The following is an 18,748-nucleotide window of genomic DNA, read 5'->3' as shown; positions in this document are numbered from 1 at the left end:
TCTTTCTTTCTTTCTTTCTTTCTTTCTTTCTTTCTTTCTTTCTTTCTCTTTCTTTCCTTTCTTTTCTCTCTCTCTCTCTTTCTCCATTTCTTTCTCTCTTTCTCTTTCTTCCTTTCTCTCTCCCTCCCTTCCTTCCTCCCTTCCCCGCTCTGTGCAGCATGCAGGATCATACCTCCCCCACCAGGGATGGAACCCGTGCCCCCTCTAGTGGAAGCACAGAGTTTTAACCACTGGACCACCAGGGAAGTCCCAACAAAAAGCTTTTTAAGAGCATGTTTTCCTGTCATATATGTGTGGCTTCTCAAAAGATGCTCATGAATTAAGATATCTTTCTACAGAGTTCAGAAAAATATAATAATATATAAATATTGAGATACTTATTATTTCAATTGTGTTCAGTTGATTTTCTAATTTTATGCTGTTTTTCAGTTGAAGTAGGCAAAAATGCTTCTTTCATTGCTTGTGATTTGTTTTTTGGTGAGGATAGAGCTCATCATTGATTTCTGTGTATTGCAAGAGCCAGGGATGACTATATGGCAAGAGACAAAGTGTTTTTTGCTTTTGTTTTTTATTTGATTTGCTTTGACTTTTATAAGGTAGAAATTAACACTTTCAGAAATTAACACTTTTGCTTTGACTTTTATAAGGTAGAAATTAACACTTTCACAAAATTTGTCCTCTAATAATAGTAATTTGGGAAAATTATCCTTTTTTCCCAATAACTTGTATCATTGAAAAGATTACATATGTGGTATAACTTTCTTTTTCTAAAAATACACACAAGATAATTAACAATATCTGTAGGACTTCTAGTAAGATTTTAAAAAATTAATAGACTATTTTTTAGAGCAGTTTTATGTTTACAGAAAATTGAGCAGTTAATGTAGTGTCCCTTTTTATTAACACCTTTCATTAGTGTAGTATATATTTTTTCTTTTTTTAAATTGAAGTATAGTTAGTGTAGTGTATTTGTTGATGAGCCAATACTGATATGTTATTATTAAGTCCACAGTTTATATTAGGGTTCACTCTTTGTGTTGTACAGTTCCATGGATTTTGCCAAATATATAATGTCATATATCCGTCATTACAGTATCATACAAAATAGTTTCACTGCCTTAAAAATCCCCTGTGTTCCACATATTCATCTTTTCCATCCTTGCACCAAACCTCTGGCAACTGCTGTTCATTTTACTGTCTCTCTAGTTTTGCTTTTTTCAGAATGTTATATAATTGGCATCATACAGTATGTAACCTTTTCAGACTTCTTTCAGTAAGCAATATGAATTTAAGTTTTTTTCATAGTTTGATAGTTCATTTCTTCTTATTGCTGAATAATATTCCATTATATGGTTGTGCCACCATTTGTTTATCCAGTAACCTTTTGAAGGATATTTTGTGGCTTCCAGTCTTTGGCAATTATGAATAAAGTCACTATAAATATTCATATTCAGGGTTTTGCATGGACATAATATTTTCACCTCATTTGTATAAATACCTAGGAGCAAGATTGCTGGATCATATGTTAAGATTAACTTTAGCTTTGTAGGAAACTGCCAAACTCTCTTTTAAAGTAGCTGTATCATTTTGCATTTTCACCACCAATGAGTGGGAGTTCCTGTTGCTCCATGTCTTCAGTAACACTGGTATTGTCAGTTTTTTGGATTTTAGCCATTCTAATAGATATGTAGTGGTATCTCATTGTTTTCTTCTACCCATTTTTAAATTGAGTTGTTTGTTTTCTAATTGTTGAGTTGTAAGAGTTCTTTGTATATTTTTGATACAAATCTCCTTTATCAGATATGCGTTTTGCAAATATTTCACAAAATATTCTTTTGTGGCTTTTCTCTTTATTCTCTTAACAATGTCTTTCACAGAGCAGAAGTTTTTTATTTTAATGAAGTTCGATTTATTGATTTTCTTTCATTGTTTGTGCTTTTGGTGTTATATCTTAAGAAATCATTGCCAAAAGCCAAGGTTATCTAGATTTTCTCTATGCTATCTTTTAGAAGTTTTATGATTTTGTTTTTTACATTTAAATCTATGATCCATTTTGAGTTAATTTTTTGTGAAAGGTGTAAGGTCAGTGTTTAGGTTTTTTTTTTTTTTTTTGCAGTACGCGGGCCTCTCATTGTTGTGGTCTCTCCCTTTGCAGAGCACAGGCTCTGGACGCGCAGGCTCAGCAGCCATGGCTCACGGGCCCAGCCGCTCTGCGGCATGTGGGATCTTCCCGGACCCGTGTCCCCTGCATCGGCAGGCGGACTCTCAACCACTGTGCCACCAGGGAAGCCCTCCCGCATTTCTTAGATGGGTTAAGAACACTGTTTGAGAAGCCCTGCATTACAACTTTAAGGATCAGCTCAGACACTGACTTGCTGATAGCTCTAGTTGACACACTGCCTTCAAGTGTTTGTTGATGAGGATAGAGTACTTGATATTACTAATAAGAAGTCTAAGAAGGCCAGAACAATGTTATGTGGTGGTGTAATCCCATAAGGGAGCCCTGGCAGACCAGACATAACTACTCTAATACAGAGGCTGGCTGCAGTTGTCTTTAATACTGATTACTGGGCTGCAACTTTTGTTTTGTTTTGTTTTTAAGATTTTTTTCATGTGGACCACTTTTAAAGTCTTATTGAATGCGTTACAATATTGCTTCTGTTTTATGTTTTGGTTTTCTGGCCACCAGGCATGTGGGATCTTAGCTACCCGACCAGGGATCCAACCCGCACCCCCTGCAGTGGAAGGCGAAGTCTTAACCAGTGGACTGCCAGGGAAGTCCCTGGGCTGCAACTTTCAGTTAAACATAGATGAAACCTATTTGTCATCCCCTGCCCTGGGCCTTTTGAACAGTATATGTGAATTTAAAGGAAAAGAAACTTTCCGTCTTTTTTTCCTGCAGTTGACTCCTTATAAATGTCACAGAGAGCTGCTTTCACACTTTATTATTTTGTTTTGCTGTACTGCTTTTGTCTAGGATGTGAGCTGGTTGCTGCAGGAAGGACTCCTTCCTCTCTGTTTAGAGCTCTTTGATGGAACATTTGTTGAGGTGTGTCTTTGACATTATTGCTGCTGCCTACCAGGTGAACAGTAGCACACCCTCAGCTACCTCTGCATGATTCCTGTGGTCAGCTTTTCCATGAATGTCATGTAAAGCTTGAAATAAGATTTGAGTAAGGTGAATAATATCTGAGTGTTTTCTTTTGGCTTTTCATGCATTTCAATTTTATGCTACTTCTTACTGATTAGCTTGGGAATTTGTTTGTTTTTCCATATAACAATAGTTCTCTGTAGCTAAGAGAGTGTTAATTTGGGTACTCTAGGGTAGATACCTTTATTGTTTTTTCTTAATTTATTACACTTCTGTTTCATCCAGAAAAAGATTTCTCATCATAATTTCTAACTCTATTTCTTCCATGAAACTTTCTGCCTATAGGACTACTACAGTTGTGTTCTCACATTACTCCTACCACATTATGCTTATTTTCCAGACTTCATTTTTCTTTTTTGGCATTTACTCTTATTTAATTTGGTAATTTTATTAATTCAAGGATTATTTTGTAGTTACTGATTTATCACCAAAGAGTAAATTTCAGGTTGACAGAGGCTAAACCAAATAGATATCATCATTTTGGCTGAAAAACAGATCCAGATACTGCAGTGGTAACTTTAAAAAAGTAAGCCCAATTCCGGTGTTGTTTTTCCGAGTTGCTCAGCACTGGCTCATTTGGAAAATGTATCACTGTCTGCCTTAGCTTCCTGGAGGGTAGGGACGGAGGGGTTGGGAGAGTCAGCTTCTTGAGAACCTACTTTAAAGGCTTTTAGAATAAAATCTTAAAATTGTCCTTTTGAGTCATCTAGTCATAAATAACAATGCAGCATTCTTGAATTAATGCACCTTTTGCAGTAGAAATGATTTGAGTGTTTGGGAAATAGTTTTAAAACTTGAATCTTCGTTTAACTTCCTGACTTCTTTTCACAGGCCATTTTGCAACCTGTATTGGCAGCAGAAGATTTTACTATCTTTAAAGCAATGATGGTCCAGAAAAACATTGAAATGCAGCTGCAAGCCATTCGAATAATTCAAGAGAGAAATGGTAAAAGATTGGATTTAGAAATCTAAGTGCTAAATGCATTTTTTTTGGTGGCAGTTTTAACTAATATGGTCTTGATGTAGCTGCCTTGTATGAATTTATTTCAAGTTTGAAAGTCTATGGCTGACTTAAGAGATACAAGAGTGCAAACTTCCTGATCACTGAGTGGTTGACATCTCAAAGAAAGCAGACCAGAATTTGATTTAATGTTTTAGGTTTCAGAGAGCTTGATTTTTCTGCCCAGCCACTGCATTTGTGAAATTCAGCATTTTTGAGTGGTCACAGTTACAGTTACTGTTGAGAGAAGGTGACTACTCTTCTTCTGGCTTTATAGGAGACAGTGGTTCTCAAGCTTTTGGAAGCAGTTGGAGGGCTTGTTGAAACACATGTGGCTGTCTCCCCATTTCTGATTCAGTAGGTCTGGGGTAGGGCCTAATACTTTGCATTTTTAGCAAGTTCCTAGCTGATGCTAAAGCTGCTGGTCCTGAGCCCGCACTGAGAACTACTGTTCTAGGGCAATGGGCAGATAGGATTGCCCCACCATCAGGTGGAAGAAAAAGCAGAACTCAAAGCCCTTGGTAACTACCTTTAGCTTTATCTTTTCCTTAACTCTCTGCCTAAACTCACATTCTTTCTAGCTCTTCCTGCTTTTCTTCCCTTCCTGTGCACTTGAACTATATTTGACATCTTGACTCAGAACATCAGAGTTTCTAACCATACTTCTTGTTTTTGTACTATCTAATTTTCACCCCAGGTGCTTATCTCAGTTTCCCATTTCTGACTCTGATGACCTTAATACCTGTGTATTCCTTTGCTTAATAGATTGCCACTGATATTCCTTACCATGCCAAACTCTAATGGTTTAGCAGCAGGGCCTTTTTTTGGCTTGTTTCTTGAAGATATGGGAGCTATAGTTTAGTTGTACTGTTTGCTTTTAAGGGTCTGGAGCATGCAACAATAGGGCTTCTGTTGTTACAGGGCAAACATTAGAATGTTGCAGGGCCTTTGTTGTGGGTTCTACTCTCATTTGTCTGATATGTGTAAAGACTATATCCTTTAGAGCCAACCACCATCAAAACTATTCCTTAGGGCTTCCCTGGTGGCACAGTGGTTGAGAGTCTGCTTGCTGATGCAGGGGACATGGGTTCGTGCCCCGGTCCGGGAAGATCCCACATGCCGCGGAGCGGCTGGGCCCGTGAGCCATGGCCGCTGGGCCTGTGCGTCTGGAGCCTGTGCTTCACAATGGGAGAGGCCACAATAGTGAGAGGCCCGCGTACCGCAAAAAAAAAAACAAAACAAAAAACTATTCCTTAAAATCCTAAAATTCATTTCACAGCAGGTAAGACAGCTGTTGTCTGTGGTTTGGAGACAGCACCACCCTAACCCTGAACGACGCATGACCCTGTTCTGTTGCTTTGGTATAAATAAGTTTGGAAAACAGTCTCTTTTTCTTTGTTTCTCTACCATAGTTAGCTTCATAAAATCCTTTTCTCTTGTGTTTTCCTGCAGCTATGCTTTATTCTGACCTATGGGATAATTTGAATAATTATTTCATGTTATTTAAAATTATTTTGGGGGGATCAGTTTTGATAAAAGAAATAGTGAACTTGATATTGGTACTCTATAGTTTTCAATTTAACCAGAAACATTTAGTTTTTTTTTTTTTTTTTGGCGTTACGCGGGCCTCTCACTGTTGTGGCCTCTCCCGGCGGCATGTGGGATCTTCCCGGACTGGGGCACGAACCCGTGTCCCCTGCATCGGCAGGCAGATTCTCAACCAGGGAAGCCCCAACATTTAGATTTTAATTAAAAGAGAACAGGTATACATAGCTTGTATCAGCTGGGTGCCTCAGGCTGCCATTAGCAGAATACCTCAGTGAAAATGGCCTAAGCAATAGGAAATTATCATCTCAATTGAACAAGAAGTCCAGAGGAAGGGAGGGAAGAAAGGTCCAGGGTTGGTTAATTTGGTGGCTCAGTGATGTTATTAAGGACTCTGACATGTTTCCTCTTTATACTCTGCTATTCTCAGGATCTTCTCTCATGATTGCACTCTGGCTGCATCGAATGCAGACTTTAATATCTCATGAAGAAAAGGGATGTTTCTTCCTGTACATCTTTTTTTGCTAGCAAGACAACACTTTCATGGAAGCCCCCTAGGAGTTTTCCCCTTAGGTCCTATTGGTCAGGATTGGGGTGGCACGCCTTTCTAAACCCTCTGGCAGGGGGAATGAGACCATTACAGTTGGCTTGAATCATGAGTCACTCTTGTGGGGTGGGGTAGGGCCCTGCCTCTAAGTACTTGGCTGCCTGGTAACTGCACACATATGGCTTATATTAGCAAGGAAGGACGAGGGGAATGATGTGGAATAATGCTGCTGTCAAACCACAGGGTGTGACAGTTTGCTTACATTTAAACATAGACTAATACTTAGTTCTGCCATGAATTTTTAATACTTGTATTTAAGAATTTCACTTAACATAAATCCAGAGGAAAGTACCTTAGAGCAATGTTGATTGCACTCAAAACTGCAGACTGTTTATGTGAGAAAAATTCAAAGGCTTTCTGGATTCTGGTTGTATCTCATCAAAGAATTTGGGGAAGATGCAAATCAGAGCATTATTTTGATGGTTTTGTTACTGAGTCTAAGCTTGTACTGCTTGCTGCACGACAGGCCAGTAATCGAGAGACAAGTTGTTGGGCTAGTGCCCCAAAGAACCATCTTGCCTGAGTTAGAATTCAGGCTCATTTTATACTAAAAGGAGAGGGAGTAAAGTTAAACCTTTTCTGGTTCCCATCAGCCTCTGGAGGGGATGTGTTAATTTCTTCCTCCCTGTAGTCATTCACAGATGGGCCTGGTCAGAATGTTTCCTGTGAGCTAAACAAAGCTATTTTAGCTTAATGCTCATTACCTGGGAAGCAGGGTTCCCAGAGATGGGCCATTATGTATAATTTAAGTTTATAGGCAACATCCCTTTAGTGATTAACTTGTAATAGAATATAAAAGTGTCTTCCTTATTACAGTTTTGAGGTATTGCATACTGTTGTTTTATTCTTTCCTTAGTTTTTAAAATTTTCCATAAAAGGTGAATAGGAGAGTACTAATTGTATAGTTTTTGACTGAGCAAAAATGCACTTAAGACCAATTTTCTGGTTGTGATACTATACTATAGTTTTGTAAATGTAACCCTTGGGGGAAACTGGGTAAAGAGTGCATAGCATCTCTCTGTATTGTTTCTTACAACTGCATGTGAATCTGCAGTTATCTCAAAATGACAAGTTTACTTTACAATGCATTTAAACATCAGGGGATTAGAATAATAAAGCTACTTTAATTTAGATCAGATCCAAAATCCCGTAGTCATATATGGATAAAGAAATGGAAGGTAAAAATTAGGGGACATGCTGTTAATGTTTTGGGAATATAATAATTATAGATAAAAACAGAACACTTATTACCAGTCTACCTGCTTATCAGGAAGATATAGGTAATAAAGTAAATGAAACCAATGCTTAAAATTGCTTGCCATGAATTACTATTTGCCTTGGGCCAAAGTTGGTGCTGCCCTGGTTTATAGTTATTAGCCCAATATTTGAACAGAAGCTCTGAGGGCAGAGGTTGTTTTATTCATCTTTATATTCCCCTTAAGTGCTTAGCATCATGCTTTTTTGCATGTAGTAAGCGGGGCCCTTTTCAGTAGCATTTGTTGTAGTATGAATGAAGAGGATTAACATGCTGTTTCAATTAATGACGCATTTTATATTTTGTTTTGTAAACCCTTTTCCCATTTAAGGAATACTTTTGAGAGCATAGTTTCATTATTAGGAGCTTATTGATTTCAATGGTATGTCCTGTATAGTATGATTATGGAAAGTAATAGCTTAAATATAAGCTATTTATTCTATAAATAGCTTATATTCTATAAGTTGCTTATATTAAATATAAGCAATTAATTTCTATTGTCATATATTATTATTGTTATTTTAAATAAGCAATACAATAATTACCAAGAGTCATTTCTAGGTAAAATTGTGCTTTTTTGGTGGGGCTGATTCCCTAAAAGAAGAAAAAGTTAAAAAGACCATAGTTACAAAGATAATAGCTTAGAGCATTTTTTAAAAGTTATAGATCTTAATAAACTTATTTGTACTTCTTGATGAACTAGAATAGTGAAAAATAAGTGTTTCAGTTGACTTGATATTCTTCTGTATGGTCTTTGGTTTTGAACAGGTGTATTACCTGACTGCTTAACAGATGGTTCTGATGTGGTCAGTGACCTTGAACAGGAAGAGATGAAAATCCTGAGAGAAGTTCTTAGGTATGCTTGTTTAATTATTTTTTGAATGGATCATTAGTAATATTACAATATTATCTGCATATGTGCTTTTTACTCAAAAAAATACTGTGAACTAGTAAAATATCTAAATTCTCTCCTAAAGACTATGAAAATGATTTATCATTTTATTTGTTTATAATTATGTATATATTACATTTCTTAATGGACAGAAAAAATTATTTTCAGATGACTCATACCAGATCAGCGCAGATGGGAGGGTCTTCCTCCACTCCCATCATGGGAATAGGAAACTAGCCACCAATGGGAACAAGATGCAGTAGACCCAGCCTGATGCCTGGAAGGGCTGTAGTGGCCTGAGATAAGCAGGAAACTCCTTGGCTTCTGGATCTGGGTATTAGAGGAGGCTTATGCCAGGTGTCTCACAGTAGGAGGTTGGATATCCAGACTCCACAGACCAAATAGCTGACTCTTTGCTGGTCTCTTTCTTGCCTCAGTTACGTGATTCTCAGCCAAATGCCTGGCATGGAATGTGCAGCCCACTAAAGGGGCATTTCCCCTCTTGGGCCTGTTGTCCCCTGACCCCTATGGGAGTTTTAGAAGGGAGGGGCAATTGAAGCACTTAATATTTAAATCTATGGGAATGTATAGGTTTAAGGCAAAAGGATACCTGCAGCTATTTGTGTCTCCTGCAGAATGGGGCCTTGGCATTTGGTGGCCCTGGCTCTCCACTCTAACCACATACATGACCATCTTCTAGCATCCTGTAGTCCTCCCACCTACCCAACTTATCCCCAGTTCCAAAGCAGGAGGGAGGTTAGGCAGGATGGTGGTTAGGAGGATGGGCCTAGTGGGGGACTGTGGAAGGAGCTGTAGGACTTTGTGCTGCATTTCAGGGGATTTGAGTGGTTGTGGGGAGGGAGGCAAGTTTGCGGGTAAAACCCGACCTTTCCTGCCAGGTCCTCCTTTCCATGGAGAGGGCAAATGGGAGCCTGAGACAACACACAGTGCTCTGAGTTGAAAGATTTGAAGAGTTAAGGATATTTGGTAATAGGTTTAGAGGACTGGCAGTTTTGACTTGTACTGGTTGCTTCTTGGTTGATTGGTGGTTTGAAAACTGGTCAGCATTGTGCTTTTAGATTTTACTGTATTTTCTACGAGCTTCTGGGGGCGGTGTACTACTGTATAAGCAGTGGAGCTTAATCATGAACATGTATGAGAGTTGAATTGGCTATTTTCCTAAATCAGACTTCCCTCAGTGAGCAGTTTACAAAAGCTGATAGGGCTTTGGCATAATGGCATCAGGAGAGCTGTGTGGTAGCTCAGATGCCATGGAAAAACTAGAATGAGGGGAGAAATGGATCTTAGGAGGAATGTAACTGATCAGTCTAAAGAGAGAGATCGAAGTCCATATTCATGAGATTTGCCATTCAGATTTGGGTTTAGGATTTCAAACCTGTTGATCTTTGTTCAGCTAGGGGTCCTTCACATCTCCAGAGGAAATAGGTAAACCTGTATTTTATGTGGCTAACTATATTATGCTGTTTATGCCTATGTATGTCTTTCTCAGTTGATTGTAAGCTGCTTTAAGTTAAGCCTGATTATTTCCATCTTTGTTTCCAAAATTTCTTGCACATATTGTAAGCTTAGGTTAGCATGTTTCTTGTTGAATATTTGTTCTTTGACCAAAAGAGAAAGTTTACTTTTCTACTTTATTTTTGTATATTTCAGAAAATCGAAAGAAGAATATGACCAGGAGGAAGAAAGAAAGAGTAAAAAGCAGGTGCCTACAAAACATATTAATATAATAGAAATATTTCATTGCTGTTATCCCTTAGGTTTACACCTGGGTTTTCTATTAAAGTTTAAGCTTAGGTGGAACGACACAGTTCCTCAGAGTATTTATATTTTCTTGGCAATTCTGAGCATTTATACTTAACTTTATAACTTTATTCACTTTATAATTCATCCAGCGACCTACCTTTTAAATTCCCGATAAAGAATGAGATTGTTCACTCCAAAAAAACTGTATGTAATACCATTCAAATTTTGGGGAATTTTTAATAGAAATTCCCCTTAATTTTATGAATAAAAGAAGATTAAGAAAAACATTTTACTTCCCCACTCGCCTTGATTCCTTTACTATTTTGAAACAGCATCTGCAGTTAATACTGAGGGTCCCTTGTAGACTTTAACATTGCCAGCTTGAAGCAGAATGATTCAGTTTCACATTTCCTGGCATACTCCTCTTTCATTAAGAACTGTTTCCATAAAGGGCCTAATCTTTCCTAAGGATCAATTAAACATGTATCTGGCTGAGGTGAGGGAAGATAATATTTATTTTTTCCTCCCCCCTTTTCTAGCTGCTTCTCTTTCCACATTTTCTCAAATCTCCCTGAAGGGAGAGTGAAACCTAATATAAACTAATTCTCAGTTGCTTGAAAGTCATTTTCCTTTTTTTCCTTCAATGACTGTGATACCTGCTTGTATCATTTACTATATTTGAAAAAACCTATTTTACTCCAAGGTAACCAATGAAGAGCAAAAGAGATGTTTTAGGATTTAGAGGGGATTTACGTATCTTTGAGTAAATCTCCTTTTAGTAAATGGAGGTGAAATTCATAGATAATAATATTTTTTAATGTAGGAGTATAGAACAGAAACTCATTCAAAACTGCTCTCAGAAGACAGTAGTACTGGGAATTCCCTGGTGGTCCAGAGATTAAGACTTCGCACTTCCACGGCAGGCGGTGCCGGTTTGATCCCTGGTTGGGGAACTAAGATCCCACAGGCCAGGCGATGCGGCCACAGACACACACACAAAAAGACAGTAGTATTGACTTTCTGATTTATATATAAACTATATCAGGCTTCTTGAATAATAATATGTTTTGGAGTGTATGGTTTTTTTAGACTTCTTTTAATGGAAATTTTCAAACACACAAAAGTAGAGCTGATAATAATTTCAGTCTTCATGTTTCCATCACTCAACATATAGAGACTTATGATTTAGGTATTCATGAATTACCTGAAAAGTTACATGTGATTGGATTTTCCTGTTTTTAAGGAAAAATGAAGTATCAGTTTACTTGGTTCTTTCCAAGATTTAAACGATCTCTTTGGTTTAAATATAGTATCCCATTTTAGAAATGGAAATACAGGCATACCTCAGAGATGTTGTGAGATCGGTTCTAGACTATTGCAATAAAGCGAAGATGGCAATGAAATAAGTCACAAAAGTATTTTGGTTTCCCAGTGCATATAAAGGTTATGTTTACACTATACTGTAGTCTATTAATTGTGCAGTAGCATTATGTCTAAAAAAACAATGTACGTATGTGCAAAGGAAGGTTAAGACTTTGCACTTCCACTGCAGGGGCCGCCGGTTCGATCCCTGGTCGGGTTTACACTATACTGTAGTCTATTAATTGTGCAGTAGCATTATGTCTAAAAAAACAATGTACGTACGTGCAAAGGAAGGTTAAGACTTTGCACTTCCACTGCAGGGGCTGCCGGTTCGATCCCTGGTCGGGGAACTAAGATCCCACATGCTATGTGGTGCGGCCAAAGAGGAAAAAGAAAAATATTATTTTATTGCTAAAAAATGCTAACCATCATCTGAACCTTCAGCAAGCTGTAATCTTTTTGCTGGTGGAGGGTCCTGCCTCGATGTCGATGGCTGCTAACTGACCAGGGTGGTGGTTACTGAAGGTTGGGGTGGATGTGGCAGTTTCTTAAGATAAGACAACAATGAAGTTTGTCGCATTATTTGAGTCTTCCTCTCATGAACAATCTCACAGTAGCATGAAGTGCTGTTTGATGGCATCCTACCCACAGTAGAACTTCTTTCAAAATTGGAGTCAATCTTCTCAAACCTGGCTGCTACTTTATCAACTAAATTTGTGTAATATTCTAAATCCTTTGGTGTCATTTCAATAATCTTCACAGCATCTTCCCCAGGAACAGATTCCATCTCAAGAAACTACTCTCTTTGCTCATCCATAAGAAGTAACTCCTCATCCATTCAAGTTTTATCATGAGAGTGCACCAATTCAGGCACATCTCCAGGCTCCACTTCTAATTCTGGTTCTCTTGCTGTTTCCTCCACATCTGCAAAACTTCCTCTACTGAAATCTTGAAGCCCTCTAAGTCATCCATGAGGGTTGGAATCAATTTCTTCTAAATTCCTGTTAATGTTCATATTTTGACCTCTTTCCATGAATCATGAATGTTCTTAATGGCATCTAGAATTGTGAATCCTTTCCAGAAGGATTTCAATTGACTTTGCCCAGATCCATTGGAGAAATCATTATCTATGGCAGCTATAGCCTTACGAAATGTATTGCTTAAAGAATGAGACTTGAAAGTTGAAATTACTCCTTGATCCATGAGATGTAGAACAGATGTTGTGTAGCAGGCGTGAAAACAACATGAATCTTGTTGTACACCTCCATCAGAGCTCTTGGGTATCCAGGTGCATTGCCAATGAGTAGTTAATATTTTGAAAGGAATCTTTTTTTTCTGAGGAGTAGATCATAACAGTGGGCTTCAAATATTCAGTAAACCATGTTGTAAACAGATGTGCTGTAATCCAGGCTTTGTTGTTCCATTGATAGAGCACAGGGAGAGTAGATTTAGCATAATTCTTAAGGGCCTTATGATGTTCAGAACAGTAAATGAGCATTGGCTTCAACTTCAAGTCACCAGCTGCATTAGCCCCTAATAAGAGAACCTGTCCTTTGAAGCTTTAAAGCCAGGCACTGACTTATCCTCTCCAACTAGGAAAGTCCTATATGGCCTCTCCTTCCAGTAGTAGGCTGTTTCATTTGCATTGAAAATCTGTTGTTTACTGTAGCCACCTTCATTAATTTTGTTAGTGAGATCTTCTGGATAGCTTGCTGCAGCTTCTGCATAAGCACTTGCTGCCTCATCCTGTACTTTTGTGTTACAGAGACAGCTTCTTTCCTTCAGCCGCATGAACCACCCTCTGTTAGTTTCACACTCTTCTTCTGCATCTTCCTCACGTCTCTCAGCCTTCATAGAACTGAAGAGAGTTAAAGGCTTGAACTGAAGAGAGTTAAAGGCTTGCTCTGGATTAGGCTTTGGCTTAAGGGAGTGTTGTGGCTGGTTTGATCTTTTATCCAGATCACTAATAGTTTCTCCATATCAGCAATAAGGCTGTTTCACTTTCTTATCATTCATGTGTTAACTGGAGTATCACTTTTAATTTCCTTCAAGAGCTTTTCCTTTGCATTCACAACTTGACTAACTGTTTGGTACAAGAGGCCTAACCTTTGGCCTATCTCAGCTTCCTTTTTTCTTCACATCTTTATTGGAGTGTAATTGCTTTACAATGGTGTGTTAGTTTCTGCTTTATAACAAAGTGAATCAGCTATACATAAACATATATCCCCATATCTCCTCCCTCTTGCGTCTCCCTCCCTCCCACCCTCCCTATCCCACCCCTCTAGGTGGTCACAAAGCACCGAGCTGGTCTCCCTGGGCTATGCGGCTGCTTCCCACTAGCTATCTATTTTACATTTGGTAGTGTATATGTGTCCATGCCACTCTCTCACTTTGTCCCAGCTTACCCTTCCCCCTCCCTGTGTCCTCAAGTCCATTCTCTAGTAGCTCTGCGTCTTTATTCCCGTCCTGCCCCTAGGTTCTTCGTGACCACTTTTTTTTTTTTTTTTTATTCCATATATATGTGTTAGCCTACGGTATTTGTTGTTCTCTTTCTGACATACTTCACTCTTTATGACAGACTCTAGGTCCATCCACCTCACTAGAAATAACTCAATTTCGTTTTTTTTTTATGGCTGAGTAATATTCCATTGTATATGTGCCACATCTTCTTTAGCAATTCGTCTGTTGATGGACACTTAGGTTGCTTCCATGTCCTGGCTATTGTAAATAGAGCTGCAATGAACATTGTGGTACATGACTTTTTGAATTATGGTTTTCTCAGGGTATATGCCCAATAGTGGGATTGTGGGTCATATGGTAGTTCTATTTTTAGTTTTTTAAGGAACTTCCTGTTCTCCATAGTGGCTGTATCAATATACATTCCCACCAACAGTGCAAGAGGGTTCCCTTTTCTCTACACCCTCTCCACATTTATTGTTTGTACATTTTTTGATGATGGCCATTCTGACTGCTGTGAGGTGATACCTCATTGTAGTTTTGATCTGCATTTCCCTAAAGATTAATGATGTTGAGCATTCTTTCATGTGTTTGCTGGCAATCTGTATATCTTCTTTGGAGAAATGTCTACTTAGGTCTTCTGCCCATTTTTGGATTGGGTTGTTTGTTTTTTGATATTGAGCTGTATGAGCTGCGTGTAAATTTTGGAGATTAATCCTTTGTCAGTTGCTTCATTTGCAAATATTTTCTCCCATTCTGAGGGTTGTTTTTTTGTCTTGTTTATGGTTTCCTTTGCTGTGCAAAAGGTTTTAAGTTTCATTAGGTCCCATTTGTTTATTTTTGTTTTTATTTCCATTTCTCTAGGAGGTGGGTCAAAAAGGATCTTGCTGTGATTTATGTCATAGAGTGTTCTGCCTGTGTTTTCCTCTAAGGGTTTTATAGTGTCTGGCCTTACATTTAGGTCTTTAATCCATTTTGAGTTTATTTTTGTGTATGGTGTTAGAGAGTGTTCTGATTTCATTCTTTTATATGTAGCTGTCCAGTTTTCCCAGCACCACTTACTGAAGAGGCTGTCTTTTCTCCATTGTATATTCTTGCGTCCTTTATCAAAATGAAGGTGACCATATGTGCGTGGGCTTATCTCTGGGCCTTCTATCCTGTTCCATTGATCCATGTTTCTGTTTTTGTGCCAGTACCATACTGTCTTGATTACTGTACCTTTGTAGTGTACTCTGAAGTCAGGGAGCCTGATTCCTCCAGCTCCATTTTTCTTTCTCAAGATTACTTTGGCTATTCGGGGTCTTTTGTGTTTCCATACAAATTGTGAAATTTTTTGTTTTAGTTCTGTGAAAAACGCCATTGGTAGTTTGATAGGGATTGCATTGAATCTGTAGATTGCTTTGGGTATAGTCATTTTCACAATGCTGATTCTTCCAATGCAAGAACATGGTATATCTCTCCATCTGTTTGTATCATCTTTAATTTCTTTCATCAGTGTCTTATAGTTTTCTGCATACAGGTCTTTTGTCTCCTTAGGTAGCTTTATTCCTACGTGTTTTATTCTTTTTGCATTGGTAAATGGGAGTGTTTCCTTAATTTCTCTTTTAGATTTTTTATTGTTAGTGTATAGGAATGCAAGAGATTTCTGTGCATTAATTTTGTATCCTGCTACTTTACCAAATTCGTTGATTAGCTCTAGTAGTTTTCTGGTAGCATCTTTAGGATTCTCTATGTATAGTATCATGTCATCTGCAAACAGTGACAGCTTTACTTCTTCTTTTCCAATTTAGATTCCTTTTATTTCTTTATCTTCTCTGATTCCTGTGGCTAAAAATTCCAAAGCAATGTTGAAAAATAGTGGCGAGAGTGGGCAACCTTGTCTTGTTCCTGATCTTAGAGGAAATGGTTTCAGTTTTTCACCATTGAGGACAATGTTGGCTGTGGGTTTGTCATATATGGCCTTTATTATGTTGAGGTTAAGTTCCCTCTGTGCCTACTTTCTGGAGGGTTTTTATCATAACTCGGTGTTGGATTTTCTCGAAAGCTTTTTCTGCATCTATTGGGATGATTATATGGTGTTTATTCTTCAGTTTGTTAATATGGTGTATCACATTGATTGATTTGCATATATTGAAGAATCCTTGCATTCCTGGGATAAACCCCACTTGATCATGGTGTATGATCCTTTTAATGTGCTGTTGGATTCTGTTTGCTAGTATTCTGTTGAGGATTTTTGCATCTATGTTCATCAGTGATATTGGCCTGTAGTTTTCTTTCTTTGTGACATCTTTGTCTGGTTTTTGTATCAGGGTGATGGTGGCCTCGTAGAATGAGTTTAGGAGTGTTCCTCTCTCTGGTATATTTTGGAAGAGTTTGAGAAGGATAGGTGTTAGCTCTTCTATACATATTTGATAGAATTTGCCTGTGAAGCCCTCTGGTCCTGGGCTTTTGTTTGTTGGAAGATTTTTAATCACAGTCGCAATTTCAGTGCCTGTGATTGGTCTGTTTATATTTTCTATTTCTTTGTGGTTCAGTTTCACAAGTTTGTGCATTTCTAAGAATTTGTCCATTTCTTCCAGGTTGTCCATTTTATTGGCATATAGTTGCTTATAGTAATCTCTCATGATCCTTTGTATTTCTGCAGTGTCAGTTGTTACTTCTCCTTTTTCATTTCTAATTCTATTGATTTGAGTCTTCTCCCTTTTTTTCTTGGTGAGTCTGGCTAATGGTTTATCAATTTTGTTTATCTTCTCAAAGAACCATGTTTTACTTTTATTGATCTTTGCTATTGTTTCCTTCATTTCTTTTTCATTTATTTCTGATCTGATCTTTATGATTTTTTTCCTTCTGCTAACTTTGGGGTTTTTTTTTGTTATTTCTCTAATTGCTTTAGGTGTAAGGTTAGGTTGTTTATTTGTGATATTTCTTGTTGCTTAAGGTAGGAGTGTATTGCTGTAAATTTCTGTCTTAGAACTGCTTTTGCTGCATCCCATAGGTTTTCGGTCATCATGTTTTCATGTCATTTGTTTCTAGGTATTTTTTGATTTCTTCAGTGATCTCTTGGTTATTAAGTAGTGTATTGTTTAGCCTCCATATGTTTGTATTTTTTACAGATTTTTTCCTGTAATTGATATCTAGTCTCATAGCATTGTGGTCAGAAAAGATACTTGATACGATTTCAATTTTCTTAATTTTACGAAGGGTTGATTTGTGACCCAAGATATGATCTATCCTGGATAATGTTCCATGAGCACTTTAGAAGAAAGTGTATTTTGTTGTTTTGGTATGGAATATCCTATAAATATCAATTAAGTCCGTCTTGTTTAATGTATCATTTAAAGCTTGTGTTCCTTATTTATTTTCATTTTGGATGATCTGTCCATTGGTGAAAGTGGGGTGTTAAAGTCCACTACTATGATTGTGTTACTGTCGATTTCCCCTTTTATGGCTGTTAGCATTTGCCTTATGTGTTGAGGTGCTCCTATGTTGGGTGCATAAATATTTACAATTGTTACATCTTCTTCTTGGATCGATCCCTTGATCATTATGTAGTGTCCTTCTTTGTCTTTTGTAATAGTCTTTGTTTTAAAGTCTATTTTGTCTGATATGAGAATTGCTACTTCATCTTTCTTTGGACTTCCATTTGCATGGAATATCTTTTTCCATCCCCTCACTTTCAGTCTGTATGTGTCCCTAGGTCTGATGTGGGTGTCTTATAGACAGCATATATACGGGTCTTGTTTTTGTATCCATTCAGCCAGTCTATGTCTTTTGGTTGGAGCATTTAATCTATTTACATTTAAGGTAATTATCGATATGTATGTTCCTATTCCCATTTTCTTAATTGTTTTGGGTTTGTTTTTGTAGGTCTTTTCTTCTCTTTATTTCCTGGCCAGAGAAGTTCCTTTAGCGTTTGTTGTGAAGCTGGTTTGGTGGTGCTGAATTCTCTTAGCTTTTGCTTGTCTGTAAAGGTTTTAATTTCTCCATCGAATCTGAATGAGATCCGTGCTTGGTAGAGTAATCTTGGTTGTAGGTTTTTCCCTTTCATCACTTTAAATATGTCCTGCCACTCCCTTCTGGATTGCAGAGTTTCTGCTGAAAGATCAGCTGTTAACCTTATGGAAATTCCCTTGTATGTTATTTGTTGTTTTTCCCTTGCTACTTTTAATATTTTTTCTTTGTATTTAATTTTTGATAGTTTGATTAATATGTGTCTTGACGTGTTTCTCCTTGGATTTATCCTGTATGGGACTCTCTGTGCTTCCTGGACTTGATTAACTATTTCCTTTCCCATATTAGGGAAGTTTTCAACTATAATCTCTTCAAATATTTTCTCAGTCCCTTTCTTTTTCTCTTGTTTTTCTGGGACCCCTATACTTCGAATGTTGGTGCATTTAATGTTTTCCCAGAAGTCTCTGAGACTGTACTCAATTCTTTTCATTCTTTTTTCTTTATTCTGCTCTGCAGTAGTTATTTCCACTATTTTATCTTCCAGGTTACTTATCCATTCTTCTGCCTCAGTTATTCTGCTATTGATTCCTTCTAGAGAATTTTTAATTTCATTTATTGTGTTGCTCATCACTGTTTGTTTGCTCTTTAGTTCTTCTAGTTCCTTGTTAAACGTTTCTTGTATTTTTTCCATTCTATTTCCAAGATTTTGGATCATCTTTACTATCATTATTCTGAATTCTTTTTCAGGTAGACTGCCTATTTCC

The 18,748-nt window shown here is 37.6% G+C and overlaps 1 protein-coding gene across 1 annotated transcript in view; it reads left to right on the top strand.

Annotated features, from left to right (window-relative positions):
* The window catches only part of CFAP36 (cilia and flagella associated protein 36), a 32,870-nt gene that overhangs the window by 6,673 nt on the left and 7,449 nt on the right, over positions 1-18,748 (top strand). The window contains exons 4-6 of the mRNA XM_029231483.1: positions 3,983-4,097; positions 8,327-8,414; positions 10,122-10,173. Coding sequence (XP_029087316.1) covers positions 3,983-4,097; positions 8,327-8,414; positions 10,122-10,173 — 255 coding nt within the window. The remainder of the gene's footprint in view (positions 1-3,982; positions 4,098-8,326; positions 8,415-10,121; positions 10,174-18,748) is intronic.

Source organism: Monodon monoceros, unplaced genomic scaffold, assembly GCF_005190385.1.
Source record: "Monodon monoceros isolate NGI ecotype Baffin Bay Population unplaced genomic scaffold, NGI_Narwhal_1 Super_Scaffold_19, whole genome shotgun sequence".
In the NCBI taxonomy this organism is placed as follows: Eukaryota; Metazoa; Chordata; class Mammalia; order Artiodactyla; family Monodontidae; genus Monodon; species Monodon monoceros.
This window is presented reverse-complemented; position numbering and strand designations above follow the sequence as displayed.